Raw genomic sequence first — 22,991 nt, forward strand, 5'->3', positions numbered from 1 at the left:
AAGGCTTATACATTAAACACTCAACAAATTCTAAGTGTTGGCTGCTACCAAATCAGCCATTTAAAAGCCTGGAAAATTCTAGATTTTTTTTTTAATCTTGACATTTAGTATCCTATTCTATATAGCTCATGTATTCATTAAAAAAAACATTTAAAAATGCATTGATTAGGGTTTGTATAACAGAAGAGTGTGATTTGGACAAAATAATTGGTCCAAAATATTTAACAATGCTAAAGGTTCTGATGATTTATGGTTTTTGTGGAGTCCTGAAAAATAAGGAAGGGATGCAAGCATATGGTTGTAGGCTATGTCGTTTTCGATTTATGAACAAGCAGGAGGCAAGAGGCAAGGATTATATGTTCTCCTTCCTCCAGCCTGTTTCAGGAAGGCAAACACCCAAAATGGTTGGACAAGCTCCAGAAGAAGAGCTGAGTTTTATGTCTCTGAATTTGGGATGAAGTAACTGGCAGGGATCTGTGCCAGAAAGGTGTTGGCTGCCATTATGGCTGTATCCAATGTGCGTTTTAAAGAACAGGAAAGTGTTTCTGTTTATTTTTAGTTGTTTTGTTACTCCTTCTTCTTTTGAAGAAATTCTTATAAAAACATTTATCTTGTCATCATGTGTAAATTATGTAGTATATTTTCAGTATTAGAGGGTTGTGTCCACCCCACTGTGGGTTATATATCAAGATTCCTGCAGCTGTTCTGAAAAGTATTTCACTCTGAAGATACTCCAAAGTTCTGGTTGACTAGAATTTGGAATAAGGATGTTGCCATTATATGCTTTATGAGAGCGAGACTGGTAAATGTCTGGACTTTGGAACTGACTTTGTGATATTTGGACTGTGCATACACATCATGTGGTGAATTAGCATGTGGTGCTCTTATGCAAACAATAAAAACAAAACAAAGAATGAATTAAAAGTGCATTTAAGAAAATGAGTTTCAGCATATGACTAAAACAATCCCATAATAGCAACAATTCTGTGGTAAAGGTACATACTTGCCAAAAATATCTCTTACAGTGTAGAAGCCTCATATTCAAAACCTTCAATTCCGCAGCAGTACAAATGCTGTTACTTAGTTAACATCCTGTATCAGAGAAAAATTAAGTGCAGCGTGGAGATCACACTTCAGAGCAAGACGTAGAAGTCAAATCTACTGGGACAAAAACTTGCAGCAGAAAGATCATTTTATATTCATTTTATATTACTTTGGATTTAAACAGCATTAATAAGAAAAAAAATGACCTAAAACCTACCTAGAGGAAAAAATATGTTAATAATCTTAAAAATGATGTGCATCATGAAAAGTTCACCTAAACAAATCTCTGCATGAGCCAACTGATAATTCGCATTCAGCAGCTGCAAAGAACAGTCAGCTAAGCCCTGAAGAAAACCTAATGCCTAAAGACAGTGACAAGAATGGTTCTTGTTACTACTGAAGATGTGCAACTCTACATTTCTTCATACTAATCTCTTAAACGGTAATGCTGTTTACCTCGGTTGACCTAAGATTTGGATGCTACTACAGGACAGCTGACAGATAAACAGAGAAAGTAGATGGCCTGTCTAAAAAGTAACAGATGACATTGTATGGTAAAGAAATTATTGTTTGCAAATTTTTAGCACTTGGCTTCCTTTCAGATCAAAGGGCTTCAGTTCTTAGAATCATTTATATCAGAGATTACATCTCATCTTCCTAGACTTGTTACCCTAAGGGGAGGAGTCTTTTCCAATGTACTGGGTCAAATGTCTCATCTCTATCTTGTGTTCTGTAGAAATATCATATTTTACCCCATTAAAAAAATCTGAATTTCAGTAAAGCTGTATAATTTATCTGCAACTAGAACCAAGTACTCTGAAATATTTTCTGTGAATAGTAATTCAGATCTTTAAAGAAATATATGTCATTTTTTCCCGAGTTACTGAAATATCATAATGAATGGAAATATAAGTAAATTAAGCACACTTCAGAAAGCGTTAACTGAAAGGCATGTTTATATCTATCCTCTGAAAGCTTACAGCTAAGAATTTTACATGTGTTGAATCAGGACAAAGATGTAACACGCAAGTTAACCGGCTAATTACATACATTTCATACGGTAATCAGTAAGAAGAGACTGCTGACCAGTGAGCTAAAAATCATGACTCAAAAAATATTCTGCAAACAATTCTGAATGGTGAACACATTTTGAAGAAACTGAATTATTCTTCAATATATCACAATAAAAAAGAGGTTTTAAAATGATTTTTCTACTCAAAAATGTTTCAGAATACGGAAAGATGTAAGGAAACATTTAAATAAGATACATTTAGTGTTTCAAAATAACACTTCTAATGAAAATGGAAGCTTAATTATAAAATGCTCATAGATACTACAAAATTTGATAAATCAGCACAATAAATTTTCATAATATCAACAAAACCTAAGTTCTTATTAGAGAAACAGAAAAAGATATCTAAATCTGAAAAATATGAAAACAGGCTAAAAACGAACTTGAGTTAAGATTAGCTAACAGCTAAACTCTATTTTCTTGCTCTTCTACTCAAGGGATATACTGTATAGTATACAAGCCAAAAATTCTAGCACGTGTTTGAAGAACAAATTACTATATCCTAAAAAGGATAATTTGAACTTTATTTTTGAAAACTTTCCACAGATTCAATACTTTTTTTTTTTTTTTTGGCTAAACAGTAGGGAATACTTTCTGTCAGTAACATATTCACATACAAAATTGCAACGCTGAAAACCTAATGATTTTAGAAATGTTATTTTCGAGAATTAAATATAGCTAATAAACCTTTTCACTGAGTCATTTATGTGATTCGTATGATGTCTAGAACATCACTTGTGCTCATAGTCTTTGATCAAAGTTTTAAATCTATCTCCAAGCAATTTTGTTAGAAAAAAAGATTATACATATATGCAATAAAATACATTAATAATAATAATGGAAATAATGAGTAACGACTTTGCTGTTAGATAGCCTTTATCCTCCACAGGTTTCAACACCTCTATCTTTATAGTGTCTGAGTGTTACCCATTAAAGAATGCAATGTACGTCTTTAATGTGTGACCTCGTTCTTGCTCATCACCATTCCAGAGGCAAATTTATACAAGCAATGAATCATTTCATAATTTTGAAGTTATGTAATACAAAAACAAACTAGTGCTGAGAATTTCGGCCTGGTACCTCATTCATCTCAGGCCACAGCCTCCAAAAATTGAAATCTACACAGCTTCTCTAGCATTTCAGGAAGTTAGGGTGATAAAATAAAATGAAAGCAAAGGAAGTGAAGAAAAATGGAGTGCCTGATTTGGTTGCCACCACACTATTAAGCAATTTTTATGGTACAATGGGATCACCTTACCAAGCCATGTGAAAATAAGGTCTACTATTTTTGGTTTTCATTCTACAACTAAGGGAAAAGAGTGAACAGTGTGGAAAATTGGTCTGACAGGCCAATCTTGCTTAGATTCACAGCAACTTCAACCCCATTTGTAATAACCAAAGCTTTCCAACATTACATAGCTTTCTTCTCAGGTACGTAGACTCCAGATTGGAGACAGCAACTAACAATAAAAAACAGATCACACCCCTCTTTTCCCCAAATGAGGTGGAAATTCTTGTATTTGGGAAGATAGCAGAAATCTTTATTTGGAAATGCTGCTAACACATGGACTGAATTGAGCAATCCTGAAAATAATTTGAAGCAGAAAATTTCATCCTGAATGGAAATTCTGTAACACATATCGTCCTAGACTTCTACACCATTTCATGACCTAAGAATCAGCTACAAGCTCATAAGCTATGCTCACGTTAGAGCTTCAGTCTCCACAATTAATTTCTCTACTAGCTTCATAAAAGCTCATACAAGACTACAGAAGAAATACCCCATACTAGTGTAAAGATACAGTTTCAAATAAATTTAGGAAGCTTGAGAAAATTTCCTCTTCACTGGTTACCTTCTGCAATGTTTGCATGTTATTAGATATCCACAATTAAGAAGGTGGGCAAAAATTTTGCATCTCACTGGCATCTCATACCAGGACCAACCCTACCACCCCAACTTTCCATAAGAGGCAGAATTTGACTTTCTCTTATCAATCCTTTGATAGTAGCCTTTAAATTGTTTGGATGGGGGTTGAAGAAATGTGAAAAAATGATGGATATAGACAACAAACATGACACAACAAAAATTCAGAAGCATTCACACGCCCTCTGGTCCCTCTTACACACTGAACAACTTTCAAACAAAATGTTTTGATGTGTTTCTTTATATCCTCAAGAATATAATCCTCCAATAGTTCACATGTTCCTGGTGTAGATTAGTTATGGACCTTTCATGCTGATGAGGTAATCCCCTTAATATTCTATACACCATAGAATATCCTCCTCTGTTTCATGTTCTGACATTTGAAAAGGTCAGAGAAGTTCTTCATGTGATGCTAGAGCCTATGGAAATGAGAAATTACAAAAACACATCAAAATTTACTTTTCTCTAGATTTCAAGAATAGTATTAAGAAACTTAAGTAAAAAAGGGATTATGAGCACATCTTCCATCAAAAATACAGTCAATCATAATTTTGTTCAAAGAAACTGACATTAACCTCTTGAGATTTATTTCCAGTGTAATGACTGGTAACACAGTGGTACTGAAAGATTAGAAAGATTAGGAAGATTAGATCCATACTGTAACTACTAAGCTTGCACACAGTAAACCCAGAGTTCACATCAAACAGTTACAACATAAAAATAATTTATGTTGAATGAAAAAATTACTGCTCTAAACACATGACTTCTATTAAAACTATACTTCCTGTGTAACAGAGGCATGTAAAAATTAAGTTAACTCAGAAATAAAGATATTTTGTTACACAAATTATGTTGCAAACATGGTCCACATTTCTTTGCAAGAGTCACACAGATAGGAATTAAAGTTATCAAGTTCTAAAAATATTGTATGCAAGCTTTTTAACAAGCATTGTAATATGACACAGATTTTTGCAAAAGAAGACTTGAAAAAGCTTGAAATTTCATAAATGTTCTTTTACTGTTAGAACTTCGCTTATTTAATATCCTCCTGACAGTTTATTTTCTTAACAGATACAATGCATAAGTAAAATATATACATTCCAGTTGTGGTACCAGTTTTAAATCTCTGTCTTCTAAAATTTAAATCAAATTTGCTCAAAAGAACATACATGCCACAGAGAAAAATAAAGAAAACAAAATGCTTCTCAGTCAATAATAAGCACTCAAAAGGATAAAAGAACTTATCTTGGTCCATTTTTATACTGGATCTGATGCTTCCTTTATTTATTTATTTCTGTTATCAAGGAGATAGATTATTTATTGTGGGAATGAGGGGAGCAGGGAAGGGAGAAGTATTTCCATAATTTTGGTTGCAATTTTCGTGAGCACATCTAATGCAGGTTCATCCTGTGAATTGTCTCCTCAAGGGACTATCTAAACTTTACTTAATATTTTCTCCATTTAAAGTATGGCAGTTGATAGTACTGTTGCTTTGGTTCCGCTGCAAATGTTCTATAGCACTACTAGAGAAGTCAGTCTGCATAAAAGCAACCAATACATGATTTCTTTTGTACTGTGCCCACACCCATCCCCTCCCTTCTGTATTCAAGCAAAGGGAAGGGAAAAGAGCAGAGAGAGATGTTGGGAAGAAACACTATTTAGTGTTCTACATTAGAAATAACAGTCATAGAAACTGGAAGACTTGGAAGACTTTTCAGGGTCATAATTACATTTTCATCCTTGAATAAATGGGCATAATACAAAATATTTAGCAAAAATCTCTTTATTTTACAATATTCACTAGTCCTTGGAATTAACAAAAAAAAAAAAAGAAAAAAAAGAATAGAAATTTTAAACCTTCCTTAAACCTTTAAAACCTTCTATTCTCAACTGCAGATCATTTTGATATTTTAAATTAATTGTTTCTTCAGGGAGTAAAACAGCCCCAAGTAATCTATGTTTCACTTGGATTCTTTTACTGCGCATAATATCTAAATTTTCAAATTAGAAAAAGAAATATGAATTTCTTAAAAGTTACATGCATAATATCCTGTATATGCAAAGAAGGTCTTAATATATCAGAGTAGCAAACTTTTTAAACTGCACTTAGTCCCAGAGAATACCTCTTTCGTAAATCATCGAATTTCTAAGACTGTATTTTCTGAGATACATAGTCATCTTCATCATAAACTTTTTCACAAAAAAAAAGTCATTAGAAGAGTTATCCTTGGATGAAAGTCATATCCAACTTATCCCATTCTCCTCCCTCATGAGCAAAAGTGAGCAAGCAACAAGTAGGAAAACATGTTAGCATAAGTGTCCAAGGCACAATTCAGGTCAATCTGCGTATGCTTGTTTTGGAGAAGCTCAGTGTAATTAAGCATCTACTCTACCCAAATAAGGATGATTTGGAAAGGTGTTTTCATTTTATTTCCAGGAAAGCATTGCAAAAGACGCGAGGTTCATGAAAATAATATGCCAAAAGTAAAAGTGCTGTGCTTGCAGTCACCCTGTTTTTAATCTTGCCTATTCTTCCAGCTTACGGTCATAGCTATACTGCGAGCTAGCTGTTTAGCAAATAAGAAAAGTACAATATAAGGCAGAGAAGTTGAATTATAACAATTACATTTCTTCATGTTTCTAGTTACAAGATTAAAATTATGGTACCACTAACACCTTCTTAAACCAATAAATTATTCCATGCCTTGTTGAGACAACTTCAAAAGCTGCCATCAGCAAAAAGCATCATTAAACCCTAGGCTCCGTTTTCAGAACCTTCCTGTGTTTGTGCTTATGCTATGTATACATGGAAAATTGAAAGTAAAGAAAGAAATGCAAATGAAGATAATTCAGCAAATTCATATTAAAGTTACTATTTCCTTTTTTTTTTTCTTCTCTATTTAGAGTCTAATGTTTTGGGGAGCACTTCTTTTTTGATTTTTTCTCAGAATTTAGGATGAACTAAAGCAAACAAAATATTCTACGTAAGCGTCCATAAAGCACGGGAAAAGTACAGGAAAGGTTAAAAAAATTTCTCTAGAATACAAAAAGACAACAAGAGAAGATCTACTGAGAGATTGAAGCCTTCTCCTGAATAGCAGAAGGTATCCTTTGAGACACTGGATCCAAACTATCTTTAGATCATTTGTCTGCAAGACCTTTTACTAACCTAGAACAATACTGGTGATTGGGCTAGACAGTGTTTTTTCCTACCTGAAGCCATTTTCACCATACATTCTCTCCTGCCCATATTTAAACTTCCAGCTATGGGGGAAAGAGAGGAAAACAAAGTTTCACCTAGATGCTGATGGATTCTTTTAAGCTTTTTCCTTAATTTCTCTTGAATGTAGTATAGATATCAAAACTAACAGACTGCTGAAAGATTATTTTAGTAACTAGTATTTATTCATCGATCTTCAGTACCACCTTTAAGTTAACAACCTTTGGTACCTCTCACTTATTTCTTCTTCTTCGAAGAAAAAGAAAAAAGAAATAATGCATGAGAGCGGGGAACAGAAATTCTCATTTTTACCTTCTGCAGCCAAAAATGTAAATATACTCTTAGTAATCTCCAGCAAACAGCTATGGCTGAATGATTTGTTGGTCAAGAATAGTACTTAAACGTTTAAATGAAAAATCTATCATTCTCCTGCTTTACACATAGAATACTAATGTGCCTCAAAGGAAACTGATAGTTCATTCTTTTGGCAGTAGAGTTTTTTTTGTAAGTTGTTGCTGGCATAAAATAAAACTTTATTATATTCTCCAGTTTTTAAATCTTATCAAGAAAAGGAAAGCAAACAAAGAAAACAAAGCCAAATTGAATAATTAAAAAGTAGATATATTAAATTAATGTATATTCTGTTGTGTATTTTCCAAAGCGTTACTCACTATGGAAAAATTTCCTGCAAGATGAAGTTCTTCGGTCCACTGCTAATCTGAATTTCAAGATATTTTCATACTGAATTTGTGGAAAAAACGTTCTAGAATAGGCAAGAGGAAAAGTATTGTCAAAATTAATTACTATGTGAAACCCTGATGACATCTGAGGAAGATAACCCAGTGTTTTAGAGGAACACTGTTACTTAGACTAAACAAAACCTACTACCCTTCTCTTTCCCCAAAAAACCCAACCCTTCCAATTTGGAAACTATGGGAACCCACAAAATTGAATTTCCACTTGAAAAACAGATTATGAAAAAACAAGTATTGGAAACTACAGAACACAGTGAAGGTTGGCCAGGCAAGCTTTGCCATGCCTATCTTCCTCTTTTCTTTAGAATTCCTCCCCTATTTTTTAAAAAGCAGCATTCTTTCTCAAATCATTTTTAATTGCTATCTAACCTTCAGAAGTCAGTAATATTTTGGAAACAGCATTGTACACATATAATTTTATTTTGGAGAGTAAAAACAAAAATAAAGAATACCAAAATTAAATGTGCTTAAATGCAATCCATCATCAGTGTATTAATCTTGGCTTTTACTCTGTGAGTACCTTGAAAGAGCTCAGAATAGAAGCTAGCTCATGTACAAAACTTTCAGCTATACAAAAGAATTGCAAATTGTCTCAAATCTTTTCTTGATCTGACTTACTAATAAAACTCGTACAAGTCTCACAAAAGATTTCAGTTATACAACCTAATTTGTGTGAGTACCTACCTGTTTAACTTAAAAGAAACAAGGGCATATTAGACTGTGGATTGTAGGGATTAACACAAAAAAGAGTTAGGCCAATTTAAGCTGGTATTACAAGATCGAATCTCCAGCCTATCCAAGCCTATTCGTTATTATGCTTATGTAGAAGTCTTTGTCCTTTAAAAATTCTGATTCACTGACTGTTCAGTTTCCAAAATGTGTCTTACTGTGCTTTCTGCATGCTTACAAAGCAAAGCAGGAAGCTACGTTTTTGCAGTATTGTTGAAACAATAACCTGATATATTGTGGTAGGAGGTCAAGAATGAACCATTACTACAGGAAGAGCTCTTGATGTTATTTAACGGCTGCAATAACACTACTACCAAGTAATCAGACTGTGTCTACGTTTGTTCTTGCTTTATAAACCAGAAGCAATATTAGGGTTGCTTGGGTGACCTTATCGATATTTTTCTACAACTTACTCAAGCTTTCTGGGCACTGAAAACATTTCCCGAGGAAAGTGACCTTCCCGGTAAGAAACCTCATCTTGCAGGTAACAACCCTAAAAGATCTCTCAGCAGTTTGACCAGGACAAGGTTAATATCCTTGCACACAGAAGAATATTACGTATCAAATCCCACATGAATTTGATTAATATAGACAACAAGGAAACTGATATTCTCTCAACACTGATCACGAAACACCAGAAAGATGAATTTTGACCAACTAAACCTACAGAATCAAGATTTGTCAGGTGAGAAGGCTGTTCATCTCCTTCTTCCAAAAGCTAAAGTTTTGTGTTTAGAACAACAAAAATGCTGTATCATCTCATTCTGGGTCTGAGACTACTCAAACATGCTTTTCTTTTTTTAAAAAAAGAAAAAATCATAACCAAGTATGCCCAGCAAACTACAACCGTAAGTACATGTATCACTGCACGAATGAGAATTTATATTCCAATATATATACATATAGTATCAACCAATGTACTACACAAGAGCATACTACAGTATATAGCAAGAACCATACACAGTGTTTCCAAACAGCCTGAAGAACTTAAACTTAACATACAATTTACAGCTCTTGAAAAGGGATTTTTTTTTACTCTAAATGGTACTTTTATTTAAAATGTCACACAGATATATATTCATAAGTCATTGCAAAAAAAAAAAAAAAAAAAAAAAGCTTTATTGTTTTATCACTAGTTGTTTTAAACTGATAAAAGACCAATGGAATCAACAATTCAACAAATTTCAGATATCTGTTTAATAATTAAAGTTATTATATGAGGAATGTCCTGTTAATAGGTTCTTGTATAAAACTGCCAAATGGAATAAATACATTTCTAAAACATATTTATGTTGTACTAATAACTGTAGGCCTATTTCTAAGATTTAAAAAAAAAAAGGGAAAAAAAGGGGAAAAAAAGTGTCAAAACACTCAATTTTGAAGAAAGAAAAAAATCTTCAAAATCTATCGAAGTCTCCCTAGTACATCTAAGTTTTACCCTCTCAGTATTGATCAACAGGACATCCTATTTTGGTTCAAACAAAAACTTTTTTCAAACATTAATTGCCCTGCATCTGTCAGCAGCACAGTGTTGGTAGTCTTCAAAAAATCTGGAAGTGTCACAACATACAGTATAATTTTTAGCAAGAATAAACAGAATATTTTCTCAAATTGGAAGTTTCTACAGGAAAGAAAAGAGGGTTCTTGCTCTATCTCCATCTTATGGTTGGAAAAAGAACTTTCCTGCTATAGGCAACATATTTCTGAACCTTTTCTTTTTTCCTTATCATGTCATTACAGCATAGAGAATATTTCCTATTTTTAATTTAAAACTTAAGATTTTTTGATAGCCATTATGCTCTCTTACTCACAAGTACAACAAAGTTCTGAGGAACAAATGTCCTCTGTAACATTTGTGTTGATTGCCTGACTCAAAACACAAAATGTAATGATCAAATATGAAATTTAAATTGAAAAGTGATTATTTAGGCTTTGACCCACAAAACTATACAAGTTTATATATTCCCATTGACTCAATTGGGAGTTAAGAAACTAAAATTCTTCACAACTTTTAAATTCACTGACATGCCATTCTTGATATTCACAGTTTATCTATGGTTTTAAGCATATTATTCAGGTGATTTATAATGCTCAAAGTGTTACAAATTCAAAAAAAAAAAAAAAGCATACATCCAGTTTTAAATTTTTCACATCACTCAAAGCACACTGTGATATGAGCCTGACAGCTGGCATAGTGCATACTCCTCAAGAGAAGGCTTAACATGGAAAACAGCAGGTCCTCCCTCATCAGCCACTCCATGTATGACAGAAAAATGAATAACGCATCCTCTCATAGTCACTTCCTTATCAATAAGCACTTAAGCACTTTTCTTGTTTTATTGCACCTGCTTCCCTTATTTACTTGCGATATCATCTGCTGTCTCCCAGGCAAACATTAGCTACTTCAGAACCTGGAACTCAAGGCACTAGAAATGCTTTTACCAAATTATTCCATTCTCTGTTTTGTCTTTTTCCTCTCATGTTGGCAGTTATAGTGCGAGTGAAGGATGCAAAGCAGAAAAACACTGAGAAAGCTTCAGAGAGGCAGAAAAAGAAAAAGAAAAAAAAAAAAAGGGAAAAAATGAATTCAAGTCCACTATGCCTTTATCCATTGATATTCTTTGACCATCTTTCCTGACATGAAGACCCACAACTGCACTGAGCACCTGTTATACATTTCATTCCCCAAAATCTCTTTCATCCTACTTTTAAAGCCAAAAATATTCAACAGGATGTCTGAAGGACTAAATTTCTCAAGGTTCAGGAAAGTAGGCCAGTAAAAACCTCTTAATGCCTCAGCACAGCTCTTCTCTCCAGAAGCCCTCCTTTATTTCCTCCTAAAGGCAGAGAATCAACACAAAAACTAAATCCTCCAAATACGTACAACCAAATCAAACTACATTTGGCCTTCTCTTCAAAGACCTAGTTTACAAAGACATGTCCTAAAACTCTATATTTTGACGTTTTGTCATTAGCAGTCTATTTTTGAAGTCAGGGTGGAGAGAAAAAAAAAAAGGAAATTTTAAAAAAGAAAATATTCTCCAAGGAAATATTATAATTAGAAGTGTTTATAGCTATAGGCATGCAGGAAGACCTATCAAATGTGACTACAATTAATGTAGTGTGATATACACCAAGAGGGTATTGGAAAATCATTATGTATTTCTGAATGCAAAATTAGATCAGTAGCTTTAATTTTAAGTAAACTTTTATTTAAAATTTGAGAGACAAAACATGCCTCTCGAAACATGCCTCTCTCTCAGATCTTCTCAATACTTGCTCCTTCAGATACTTCCAAATGTTCACAGAATACTGGTAAACTAGTGAGATAACACTTTTTCCCCCTGAAACTTCTTATATTACATAGCACTCTCCTATTATAGTCCCTCTCCCATTAAAAGGAAGAAGAAAAAAAACAAAAGCCATAGATTTGGTCCAAAAACACTATCCAAAAGAAAAAAGCAAAGTTTAACACCAGCTACCCACGTCTTACCTCCTTTTCTGAATGGTAGTTGATCACCCACCTACTACTGCCACCACACCGCATCAAGAAAATTCCGCTAAGCTCCAAGATGATCTGCTCAGATATCTGTCCAACTAGGAAAGGTGATTACACATAACCTGGTTATACAGGTTATACATAAACCTGCTGTTGAAAGGGTTGGTTTTTTTTTTTTTTTTTTTTTTTGGGGGGGGGGGGGCAGTCTGTGTATGTGGTAATCACAAAGAAAAATAAATACCTAGACAGTTACATCTTATTCCTGAGACTGTACTCCAGTTCAAATAACCAACACCTATATGGATTAAAGTATCAGATACATTCTCAGCTTTGTGGCATTCAAGGGAGTAGGAGAAGAATAAACACAATAAAGAACCTAATCCACTTTTCATAGATCCACACTGAATCAAGCCCTCTGTGTTAAGGAAAGCCAGAATAGAAAAATTTTATTTTTGAATGCTGTAAAAGGACAGGACTTCTCATGTTTTAGAGTATTTTAAGTACATGGGCATGATACCAACTTCAGGTATGAAGTTCTGACATTGCTTCAATTTCTCTAGACTAGAAAAATATTCAGGAAATGCAATTATTCTTGGCTTTTTAAAAAAACTCATACTCAGTATGAGGTGTTAAACAAAACTAGATCAACTCAATGTGATGTTTTACTTTTTAATCTTAAGAACAGTTCACTGATGCGAAGCACCTGCTACCACATATTCCACAAAACAGTGTTACCAGCTCAAACAGCAAGACTCAACTGTATCTTTATTAATATATACTACTGCTAAATGTTTTAAAATCTTTTAAAGATATCAAATTAGAAAGAGAACACAATTTCATTTAGAGATTTTTTAATCTAATGTACATTTCAACACTTCTACAGGTTAGGATGACACTCAAAAGGAGGGGAGGAAGCAGTTCAACTTGCATGCCAACTTGTCTTCATTATTTCTACAGGATCTAAGGATCTAACTTCAAAAACATCAGCATTTTTTTTTTTAAATAATGTGCTTCTGTCCACACCAGCTGAATTAAGACCACCAAGTCATCTCACATACCACATCAAAACAGTAAGCCAGCTTAACAGTTCAGAGCTTGCAGAGCTTAGTTTAAAAATACAGAATATGTATCAATTCCCCAAAACATGGAGATTTTCACCTACTTTTCAAATTTATTTATAAATATTAAGATACATATAAACAAATCAAAGTCAAGATATTTAATACCCCAGCTTCTACAGCACTTCTTTTGAAAGCTAACATTTTGTTTAGCTGGTAAACCTGTTCTGAACAGCACAATCTATAATGGATTAAGTGAAACCTGCATCATTATTACTATTTTCCTTAAAATGCCTCAGACTTCAGTAAATTAAAAAAAAAGACACACTGTACTTCAGTGAGCACGGTAAGTTTTATTTTATTGAAAAAAATAAGGTATAGCAGAAGATTTAAACGAATTATTACTTATGATACTTATAAATGACACACGTTTTTTGATTATACATGAAATGTTTAAAAACATTTTTGTTTATTTGTTGTTGTTGTTTGTTTGTTTAAGAAACAGCAGGATACTCAGAAGGCGAGTCAGGAGATATACATCAGTAAAAGCAAATACTTCCACAAGTGCAAAAGCTGGCTCACAGGATCTCAAGCTAGTAAGAACACAAAAAAAACCCCAAGACTTGAAATCTCATTGTTGCATTTTTTAGCCTCTGCTTTTCTTTAAAACAACCTGGAGAGGAGAAAAAAAAAAAAAAAAAAAAGGAGGATATTATCACTGTTTATACACACACAGTTCAGGTAGCAGTAAAAGTTACTGAAAAAAGCTGTGCTACTCCGACCAATGGTTCACGCAGCTGAACAATCTGTCTCACAGAGTGATGAAGGGCAAGTGTCAAGGAAAAGGTTATGAATTCAACAAAAGCATAGAAATATATTAGAAAATGTTTAACGAACTGAATACTCAAACATTATTTGGGGAAATTCTTAGGTTTTCTAAATGAGTGTTGAAAGCAGCTCTGTCAAGCTCTCGGCAGATTCCTTTAAGCTCTTATCTCCTTAGACCCAGACAAAAAAAAAAAAAAAAAAAAAAATCTAAGATGTGCAATTGTACAGCGACTATGCTCAATTTTTGTTTGTAATGCCTTATTTCTTTTTATATCAAGAGTGCCTAGACCCTTGGAAGTACATTTTTTGGTTTGGAGTTTAAGTCGAAAAGTGAACTTCGAAGTCCAAGTGGGACGGTTTAAGTGTTAACATTATTAAAATATGGGCAGTTTTTCCTTTCTTCTCATCTTAAAAAGAAATAAATGGAACAAAAAAATGTTCACATAATACTAAGGTTGAAGTTAAAAAAAAATTACAAAAGCACAATATTCCAACTGCAACATTAACTTGGCTATCCTACACATCCTGTATATATTTCTGATATTTTCTATTACTATAGTAACAATCCAAACATTTTGGAAGAAAAAAAGAAAAAAAAAAAAAAGACCAGAGATGAACAGAAGCCATTGGACCCAAACATTCAGTTTGTGCGGGGGCGGGGGGTATATGATCTCTAAAGGTCCTTCCAACCTCAATCATTTTTTCATTAGGAACATGTCTGTTTCCCATTTGTCCAGCACTACTAAGATGGTTGAACAGATAACTAAGCAAATTAGGTTTTATGCAGAAACAAGTCTCTAAGTAAAACAGCCTAACAAAGTGAAATGAACTGCCAATTAGCAGGATTTTGGTCATACTTTGACACTATTAATTCATTGTAGGGAAAGAAGGGCAATTTACCACCCTCTCCCCCACCACCACCCCCCCCCCCCGTCTTTTTTTTGTTTTTTGTTTTGTTTTGTTTCTTTCACATACATACAAAGCTCTTAATCAGGTACAATAAAGCAGATAGTTCCTCCTTTACAGATACTCAAAGAGTATTTTTTGTTATGCTGAGTTAGCTGTATTGTAATTCATAATTTAACTCTCCCTTGCAGAACACAGTATCACAAGAACCACCTGTCTGTTCCAGTAGTATCCTCACAATGCTGCAAGAATCCACTTAAAATACATTTCAGACTAAGATTACATGAATTTAATGTACAAATAGGATACTTGAATCTCTTTGAGCTACTCTCTGCTTGCTCAATTAAAGTTTCGTTTTTGCTACTGCAGTTCAGATTACACACAGCTCACAGTGAAGTTTCTTTGATACGTCATCAAAAATAAAAACCCTCTTTCTCCGTAACTTGTTCCTGTCCGGGTCTCCCAGAGCCTACACTTGTCTTTCCGTATCCTAAAGCCAAGATGCTGAACAGCAACAAAAGCAGACCTCGTTTTGACAGTCGCATCTTTTCATAGTCAGATGTGAATTCATTCTACCCGTTTGAATCGGACACCACCTCACATTGATCACAAAAGCAGCAGGAGGCTATAGGACCAGAAACAGTCCTACAATACATTACTGCACACCTAGCACCACACTAATGTTCCACATGGCCTTCACTCCATGAACACTCATTGGTGGACTACCATGTAGAAATATCCCACACTCTGAAATTATAGATTTAAATACTGGGGGGAAAAAGAGCAGCAAAAGGACTACAGTGAATAGGGCAGAAAGAATTCCATTTAATGTCTTGGTGACAGAATTATTACAATTTTGTATCTAAAAATATTAACAACTGTCTTGATAGAATTATTACAATTTTCTATCTAATAATATTAATTTGTTGCAGGTTTGGGGATTATATTATATTAGGGGACACTATATCAGAAAATTTGTATGCACCCTGCCTTAATGCATAGTACATTAAACAAAAGTATAATAGAAAAATATTAAAAATTCTTTATTACCTTTGCTGCAGCTACAGTATGCTCAGGTTTGATTATTTTACTTTTGTTCTCAAAAGCATTTGTCCTGGCTTCTTCTGCTAGTCGATGTAGAAACAGTAAGAAGTTCAAATGCACCTTTAAAAGGAAAAACAAAAAGGATTCAAACTACTCATACACACTTTACTCAGTGGAATGAACATTGTTTGTTGAAGGCTTGCTACTGCGAAAGAGGATTTGCGCATTAGGCTGCTTCCATTTTCCTGGAATGCATTCCCAGGCAAACAAAATACCACTCAGTCCAAGTCTTAATAAAAACTGATATATGTATTACTGCAAGACTGTTACGAATATAGTTTAAATTCTGTATACTTAAATCCTTTAAGCACCTTAAATAGAAATGAAGATCACAGATGACATCTGATCTAACAGAAATAAAACCTGATTTACATTAGTAGATTTTTTTTTCTTTTTTTTTTATAAAATGTATGCAAACATCAAATGGAGAATGAGAAGGCCCCTTTTTGCTTACTGGTACCAGTATAGTCAGCTTCCAATGACCAAAATGATCAGTCTTTAATGAACAATGAATTCATCCGTGCTTTATCACCAAGTGGACCACAGGCACATTGAATTGCTTCTGCTCTTTACCAGGGAAAGCAGCACTGACAAATTTCTCCAGCATGAGAACTTCTCCACTATCAATCCATCTCCATCTCCATCAATTTTTTTGCATGCTCATTCCTAAACCCCTTTACATTAAAATAATAAGGATGGCAGTATTCTGTTCAAAGTAAGAACACTGTGCTGCTAGCAATGAAGTGACAAAAAAGCATCCTAGAAACTGCCCCATCACATATTTATTAGAACTGCCACCCAAAAGCATCCTTGTTTGATAAGAAGCTTATAATCCAAACCTCTAGACCTCTTCGATTGTCCAATTTTAAAATGAGTAATTTTGCCTCTTACAAATTAAACTTAACTTTAACTTTGTCATGTACAAAATACTCTTTCCACTAGAAGCTCTAAAATATTACTGAAATATATCCGTTTTGCTTACATGACTTAAGTAATATTCTGTCATCATATCTGACCTGCAAAGTCTAAAAAGTTCTAACAAGGAAAGATACAATGTAGAATATATAGAAACTACTTAGGCAACAGTCACAAGAGGAGGAATCTTTAAGGAGGACCAGCATTTTTGTGTTCATATGACAGGCGACTGGATCTTTTAATCTGCTGAACTACATGAATTATCGCAATAGAAACATTTATGTAATATCTGGCATCATTTGGGCACATCTACTACACAAAAAGCTGACACTCTTGCAGGCTTATTTAGCAAGAATATCAACATTATTTTTAACCTCTTCCTTAACTACTCATGCTGAAATTACCCAAAACAATCAAACAGTGAAACTATAATGGCTTTCAACTCGGATTACTAGACTTATCTACGTGGAAATTAGATTTCTTGAACAAACCTGTGGGAGGGAAAGGAGGCTTGACACATTTTAAAGTCCTTTCCCAAGATACCTGAAAGCAAAAGTGTTAATCTTGAAACTGCCTTTAAAAACTGCATATTCCTTTAAAAACTGCATACTTTTTAATTTTCAAAGTGAATTACCCTATGTTGAGAAGCTTCCCCTAAACTCATACTGATTTAAAAGAAATACCATTACATAAGTAAAATCAAAATGTACAATAAACATATCAATAAATATTCCAGATTATTTGGGGTTTATATCATCTATTTTTAAGGAAATTAAGAAAGGCTAAGAAAGGCAGAAAGTGAGAATACCATAAATCTGACAGTTGCTGACAAGTAGTTAAGTGATACCACTCTTGTTTAAAGTTACTGCATTACTGTGTTTTAGATCATTCTCAGAACAAAACTGACAATAGTTGTACAACAGGGCTCTTATATCCCAGAAAAGAAGCATTTGGTTAAGAACACATGAGAAACTGGTAACACAGTTGCAGAATGATTTCTGCACACCTGTTCGGCAGGACTTCTTGGGTTATTTTGCTGCCATAATTTTTAAAACAAACAAACAAACAAAAACCCACCTCCATTATCTTGCCTACAGACTGATATTTTGTCTACAGTCTACACCTATTTCACCAGGTTCCATTCCCATAACAGAGACAAAAATGGTTATTCAATACAATACTTTACATTTTTCTGCAATTTAAATACAAACCCGTACTTTTAGCTTAAGACAGGCAGCAGAGTTCTTGCTTTTTTTTTTTATAAAATCAAGCTAGAACAATGCTTGCTGAGTTTTCTTCTCAGATCATTCTAGCAGAAAAAAAAAAGAAAATCCACAAGTCTCAGTACTAAGATCTCTCTCACTTTTCTAAAAAAAAGAAAATAATTGAATTTAAAAACACAGGAGAAACCTCCTGAAAAGTCCTCAGCACTCAAAGATATTATAACACTCCTTCAAAACAAAAAAACAAAAAACAAACAAAAAAAAACAAAAAAAAGGAAAGGAAAAACAAAACATTCGTGAAATTTGTTAGCAATACTGTTCTGGAGAAAGTTGGTGGTCAAAGCTTCAAAATTCAAAACCAGACAATCAAAAGAAGGTCAAAGGCTAGAGGGGAGAGGAGAAAAAAAAAAAAAAAAAAAAAAAAGGAAAAAAGACTCCATTTAGATAGTTAACAAAAAACATTTGCTTTCTTACGGTTAGTTTTTCAGTCTTGTTTGTCTGGCAAAGGATGTAATAGGTTTAACCAAAGAATATCACCAAAGAGATAGGAAAAACAAAACAAACAACAAGCAAACAAATAAAAAAAGCAACAGGACAGAATAATGTTGCAGCAAGGCAGACAGATCTCCTTACTCGACTTAGTACTAAGACAGTAGATTCAAAAGTTAGCATGAAGTGAACACTCAGGAAAACAGCCTTCAAATTGAAATAGCTGATTCTTGTATTTTCCTGCAGAAGCCACAAGTAGTCTGCTCAAAATATATGTGGCTTAGTCTGGTTAAAACAGCTAGTATATAAAGTGTGCAATCTAATCACTTACAGGATTTGTAGTGAATAACACAGGAAGAGACGCTAACAGCACTTTCAAGACTTGTTACCTGGTGATCTACAACAGGACCTAAATTGTGCATTTTAGGGAACTTTAAAAAAAATAAATAAAAAAAAGAGAAATCAACACAGATGGAGTTTTGCTTATTTTTTCAAAGAAATAAAAAATGATAACTAAAAGCACCATGCACAATCACCACCCTTGAACACCAATTCCCTTTCAGACACAAGGTGAAATAAAAATAACAATAAAAAAAACTTAATTCCTAGCATTAAACACCTTCTAATTTGACATTGTCAAAAGAGTCAACCTAAGCTTCCATCACATTATTAAAATTTGTTCTCATCTCAACCTTTGTGTTGGCATGAGTATTTGCGTAGACATATTTTAAGGCAGGTCAGGTTGCTGTTGTTCATTAGTTTCAGTCAATTCAACACAGTGATTGCCTTAACAGCCCCCTTGTGCTAGCGCCAGCACCAGGGAGAGGTGAGAACCAAAGGCCAAGATTTGGTCAGATGCTCCACCTACCCTTTTCAGAGCTGCACCAACTTGAAGCTAAATTAACACGACCGTGGAAACACAGGTGAACTGTTACTAATGGCTGACCAATAAATAAATAAATAAATAAACTCTATTAATGATTCTGCAAGAATGATTAGTTTAATACTGCATTCCTAACGATTAGTTTAATACTGAATTCCTTTAACTATACCTTGGTGACTTTGAGAGTCCCATAGCTTATAAAATATTCCACAGATAACAGCAGTGGGAGGAGAATATCGTATTTTTATTACACTACTTTTTAGCAAAAATAGATGCTGTTTATATTCAAGAGCAAATGCTGCCCTGTAACTATCATATTCATCTGTATTAATCTATACATATTTTGTTCCTTAGTTTATTTCTATTTAGCTTCACATACCCAAACATCAACCTTTATGATGCTGCTAGAAGCCACTTCTACACACATGAAACACAGTATTGAAGCGAGAAACATGCAAGAGAACAGTATGCATCACTGCAGTGAGCATCATGTCCTCTCACTGTCATGTACACTTGAAAACAAAAAAGCTAGGCAAATCAAGTCATTTAAATAAATATATATATATATCCTTTTTCACTATGTAACCTTTTCTTTAGTATGGCAGCGGCCAATAAGCTCTCTCGAGGTCAGGTTCTCTCGCTTCAGTAGAGCAGGTTTTTTATTGACACAAACCCTTCTTGTAAATCCCTCATTGCAGGTGAGGAGGAATGCAACGTGCCACAGGGCTCTGTTATCCTTACATGTTTATTGGAAGCGATTTTAACCTATTAAGAGAATCCCAACGCTTCAACCCCCTCTTTTCATTAATAGCTAGGCTCTTCACTCCCTAGTTTCAGAGTAACTCATTAATCACAGTTCAGATGACTGATATCTGTACACAAGCTCATATAGCAGCAACAAGCTCCTGTACTACAGCTGTGTAATCCAAATGCCTATTTCTCAGTTTGTCTACATGGAGATATCTTTGAAGAGCATTGTGCACGTGAGGGATAACACAGTGTTTATGTCTGCCTCTGAATCCTCAAACTCACTGTCACAAGGAAAGCTACAAGGCAGAAACCATCAAGGAAGCAGAAAGCTGCAATGACTGCTTATATTTTATTAGGCTAAGCAGCCACCATCTTCCCCAAAATTTTGCCTTCCCCTTGCCTATAGGCGCCAGCAGAAATACCATTAGTAGTAACTTGACATCACATTGCTTCTGTCTCCCACCAGCTCCATACTCTTCCAGGATGCACATACCCTCCCGGGATTTGGGGACCCCCTTCCCCATCCAAGGGCAGTCAGAGCAGTTGCGCGCCACGGCTAAAAGCACCGGGGCCCTGCGGCTGCGACCCCCGCACCGCACAGGGCTCGTCGTGGGGCTGCAGAGCCCGGCGCCGCCCTCCCGGGAGCGCCCCCAGCCCGGGCCCGGGGGAGGAGGGAGGGAGGGAGGGAGGGAGGCTCCGCGCCCGCCCCTCTCCTCACCAGCAGGTCGATGTTAGCCGCCAGCCGCAACCGCGGCTTGTGCTTCTTTATTATTTTCCGCAACGTGCTGCGGGGCGCCGTGCGCTTCATCTTCCTCCTCCTCCTCCCGCAGTGGCCGCCACGGCGGGACCCAGCGGTGCCCGCTCAACCGCCGTTCGAAGGGGCCGCCACGCGCAGGCGCGCTGCGCCGTGACGCACTTCCCAACGGCCGGGCCGCGGCACCGCCCCCGGCGCGGCCGCCTGAGGCGGCGGCGGCGCTGCCCGGGTCGGGAGGCCGCTCCGCGCGTCGGGAAGCGCCATCCCCGCGCCGAGCAGGGCCATCCCCGCAGGCTGCGGGAGGGCCGCAGGCGCCTCTGCCCGCGCAGGCGCGGCGCTGCGGAGGAAGCCACCCGCGGCGACCGGCAAACGTTCGTGGGGTGAAAGCCCGCGCGCCACTGGGCAGCTGGGGCTGTGCGAGGAGCAGCCCCGGGGCTGGTGCTCGCTAGTGGAGCCTCGGGGGCTGGCGCGGGCGGCTGCGTGTCAGAACGCTTCCCGTCATCGGACTAAAACTGTACTTGCTTGAGCAGGGGTTTTAACAACGTAAACTTACCCAGACTTTCCAGCTAAAAGTGGATACATCGGTGGTCCGGCTGCTTTTGCCGAGGCGCTGAACTCTGCTGCTGGGTTGTCCCGAAACAGAGGGAGGGCCCCACCAGTGAGGGGAGGGGGAGGGAGCTGTTGTCTCCCCTCTTCTTCAGGTGGCCTAGGTGGGAGGTGTGACACCAAACGGCCTCACCTGGGCCAGGACACCAGTCAGCACCATAAACCGATAGTCAAACGAGCTTAAAGTCACATGCAGCGCCTAAAGCCAAACGAACAAAGCAGAGCATCGATTTAATCGCACACGGAGACACGAGCTCCTTCTAAAATCAACCCCTGAGTGTCATCCGTTCTCTGCCCCCGCTCTGTCCCTGAACTTCCACTTTGGCTGCCTGAAGCACAGGTTTCCCCGCCGAGGGGCCTCTGCAGCTTGGCATTCCCAGTGTATTTGCGCTGTGTGTACTTAGTTGGAGAAAGGGTCAGGATTTCATACGAGGTATGGAGTTTTTCAGAATATTTATTACTTTTTATTTGTTGTTGTTTGGTATACAGCATGTTTGTAAATTTTTTAAATGTTAAGTCAGGAAGATAAGTGTATTGTCTTTGTTTTAATGCGTTCAATGCGTTCAATATTTATCAGCTGGAGGTATGTATTTCCAATAAAGCAGCCAGATATGAATCAGTTGTATTAAAATGTGTTATTGCATCTGTATGATTTGGTGTTTTAGTTAATTTTGCAATAGGCACACAATGTGGTCCAAATAGAAGTGTGATATCTGACAGCAGGAGAAAATTCAAGATTTTCTAGCTTTTCATACACTGCCAGGTATTTGAAGAAAAAAAATTGGGTTTGTTCTTTCAGCTTTGACTGTCATTTGCCATTAATCACCAACAACCACACAGATCCCCCAAAATCACGATCTAACGTACTATTTTCTGTTAATGGATAAGCATGCTAAAACATAGCTTGCTCTTCTGCAGTTTCACTGTAATACTCGCACAGTTACTGGCTCAACAGCACTGAGGGAAGTACGTACTTGCTTTCTGAACACGACTGTGACCCAGGGATACACAGGGTCATACGCCGTAATACTTGTCATCGACACAGGGGTTTGCAGTGGGATCACCAGTAATTCTGCACATCAACGGGTTCGAGCGCGCAGCTGGGGATAAATCCGTGGCTCCGCTGGAGCTGAGAACTGGGCCTTATAGTCTCATGCAGTCTGTAGGAAATTGGTGTGCGCAATCGTTTTACAGGCTTCATCCATTGCAAGAGCACTTCCACTATAGGTATA

General features: G+C 36.1%; 1 protein-coding gene across 1 annotated transcript; it reads right to left on the bottom strand.

Annotated features, from left to right (window-relative positions):
• Positions 1-13,840: 13,840 nt before the first annotated feature.
• On the bottom strand, positions 13,841-21,232 carry CENPW (centromere protein W). Its single transcript, XM_088530308.1, has 3 exons — positions 21,118-21,232; positions 16,086-16,199; positions 13,841-13,974 (listed from the first exon to the last, which is right to left on the bottom strand). Exons 1-3 carry the CDS (start codon positions 21,205-21,207, stop codon positions 13,948-13,950), a joined length of 231 nt encoding a protein of 76 aa, XP_088386434.1. The 5' UTR covers positions 21,208-21,232; the 3' UTR covers positions 13,841-13,947.
• Positions 21,233-22,991: the final 1,759 nt, after the last annotated feature.

Source organism: Tinamus guttatus, unplaced genomic scaffold (genome assembly GCF_059628265.1).
Source record: "Tinamus guttatus ecotype Peru unplaced genomic scaffold, ASM5962826v1 Tinamus_guttatus_pri_ptg000366l, whole genome shotgun sequence".
Classification (NCBI taxonomy): Eukaryota; Metazoa; Chordata; class Aves; order Tinamiformes; family Tinamidae; genus Tinamus; species Tinamus guttatus.

Coding starts and splice junctions, on each gene's coding strand:
- CENPW (XM_088530308.1), bottom strand. CDS start 21,207: ATGAAGCGCACGGCGCCCCGCAGCACGTTGCGGAAAATAATAAAGAAG. Junction 16,200..21,117: donor CGGCTAACATCGACCTGCTG/GTGAGGAGAGGG, acceptor TTCCTTTTAAAG/GTGCATTTGAACTTCTTACT. Junction 13,975..16,085: donor ATACTGTAGCTGCAGCAAAG/GTAATAAAGAAT, acceptor TCTCCTCTCCAG/GTTGTTTTAAAGAAAAGCAG.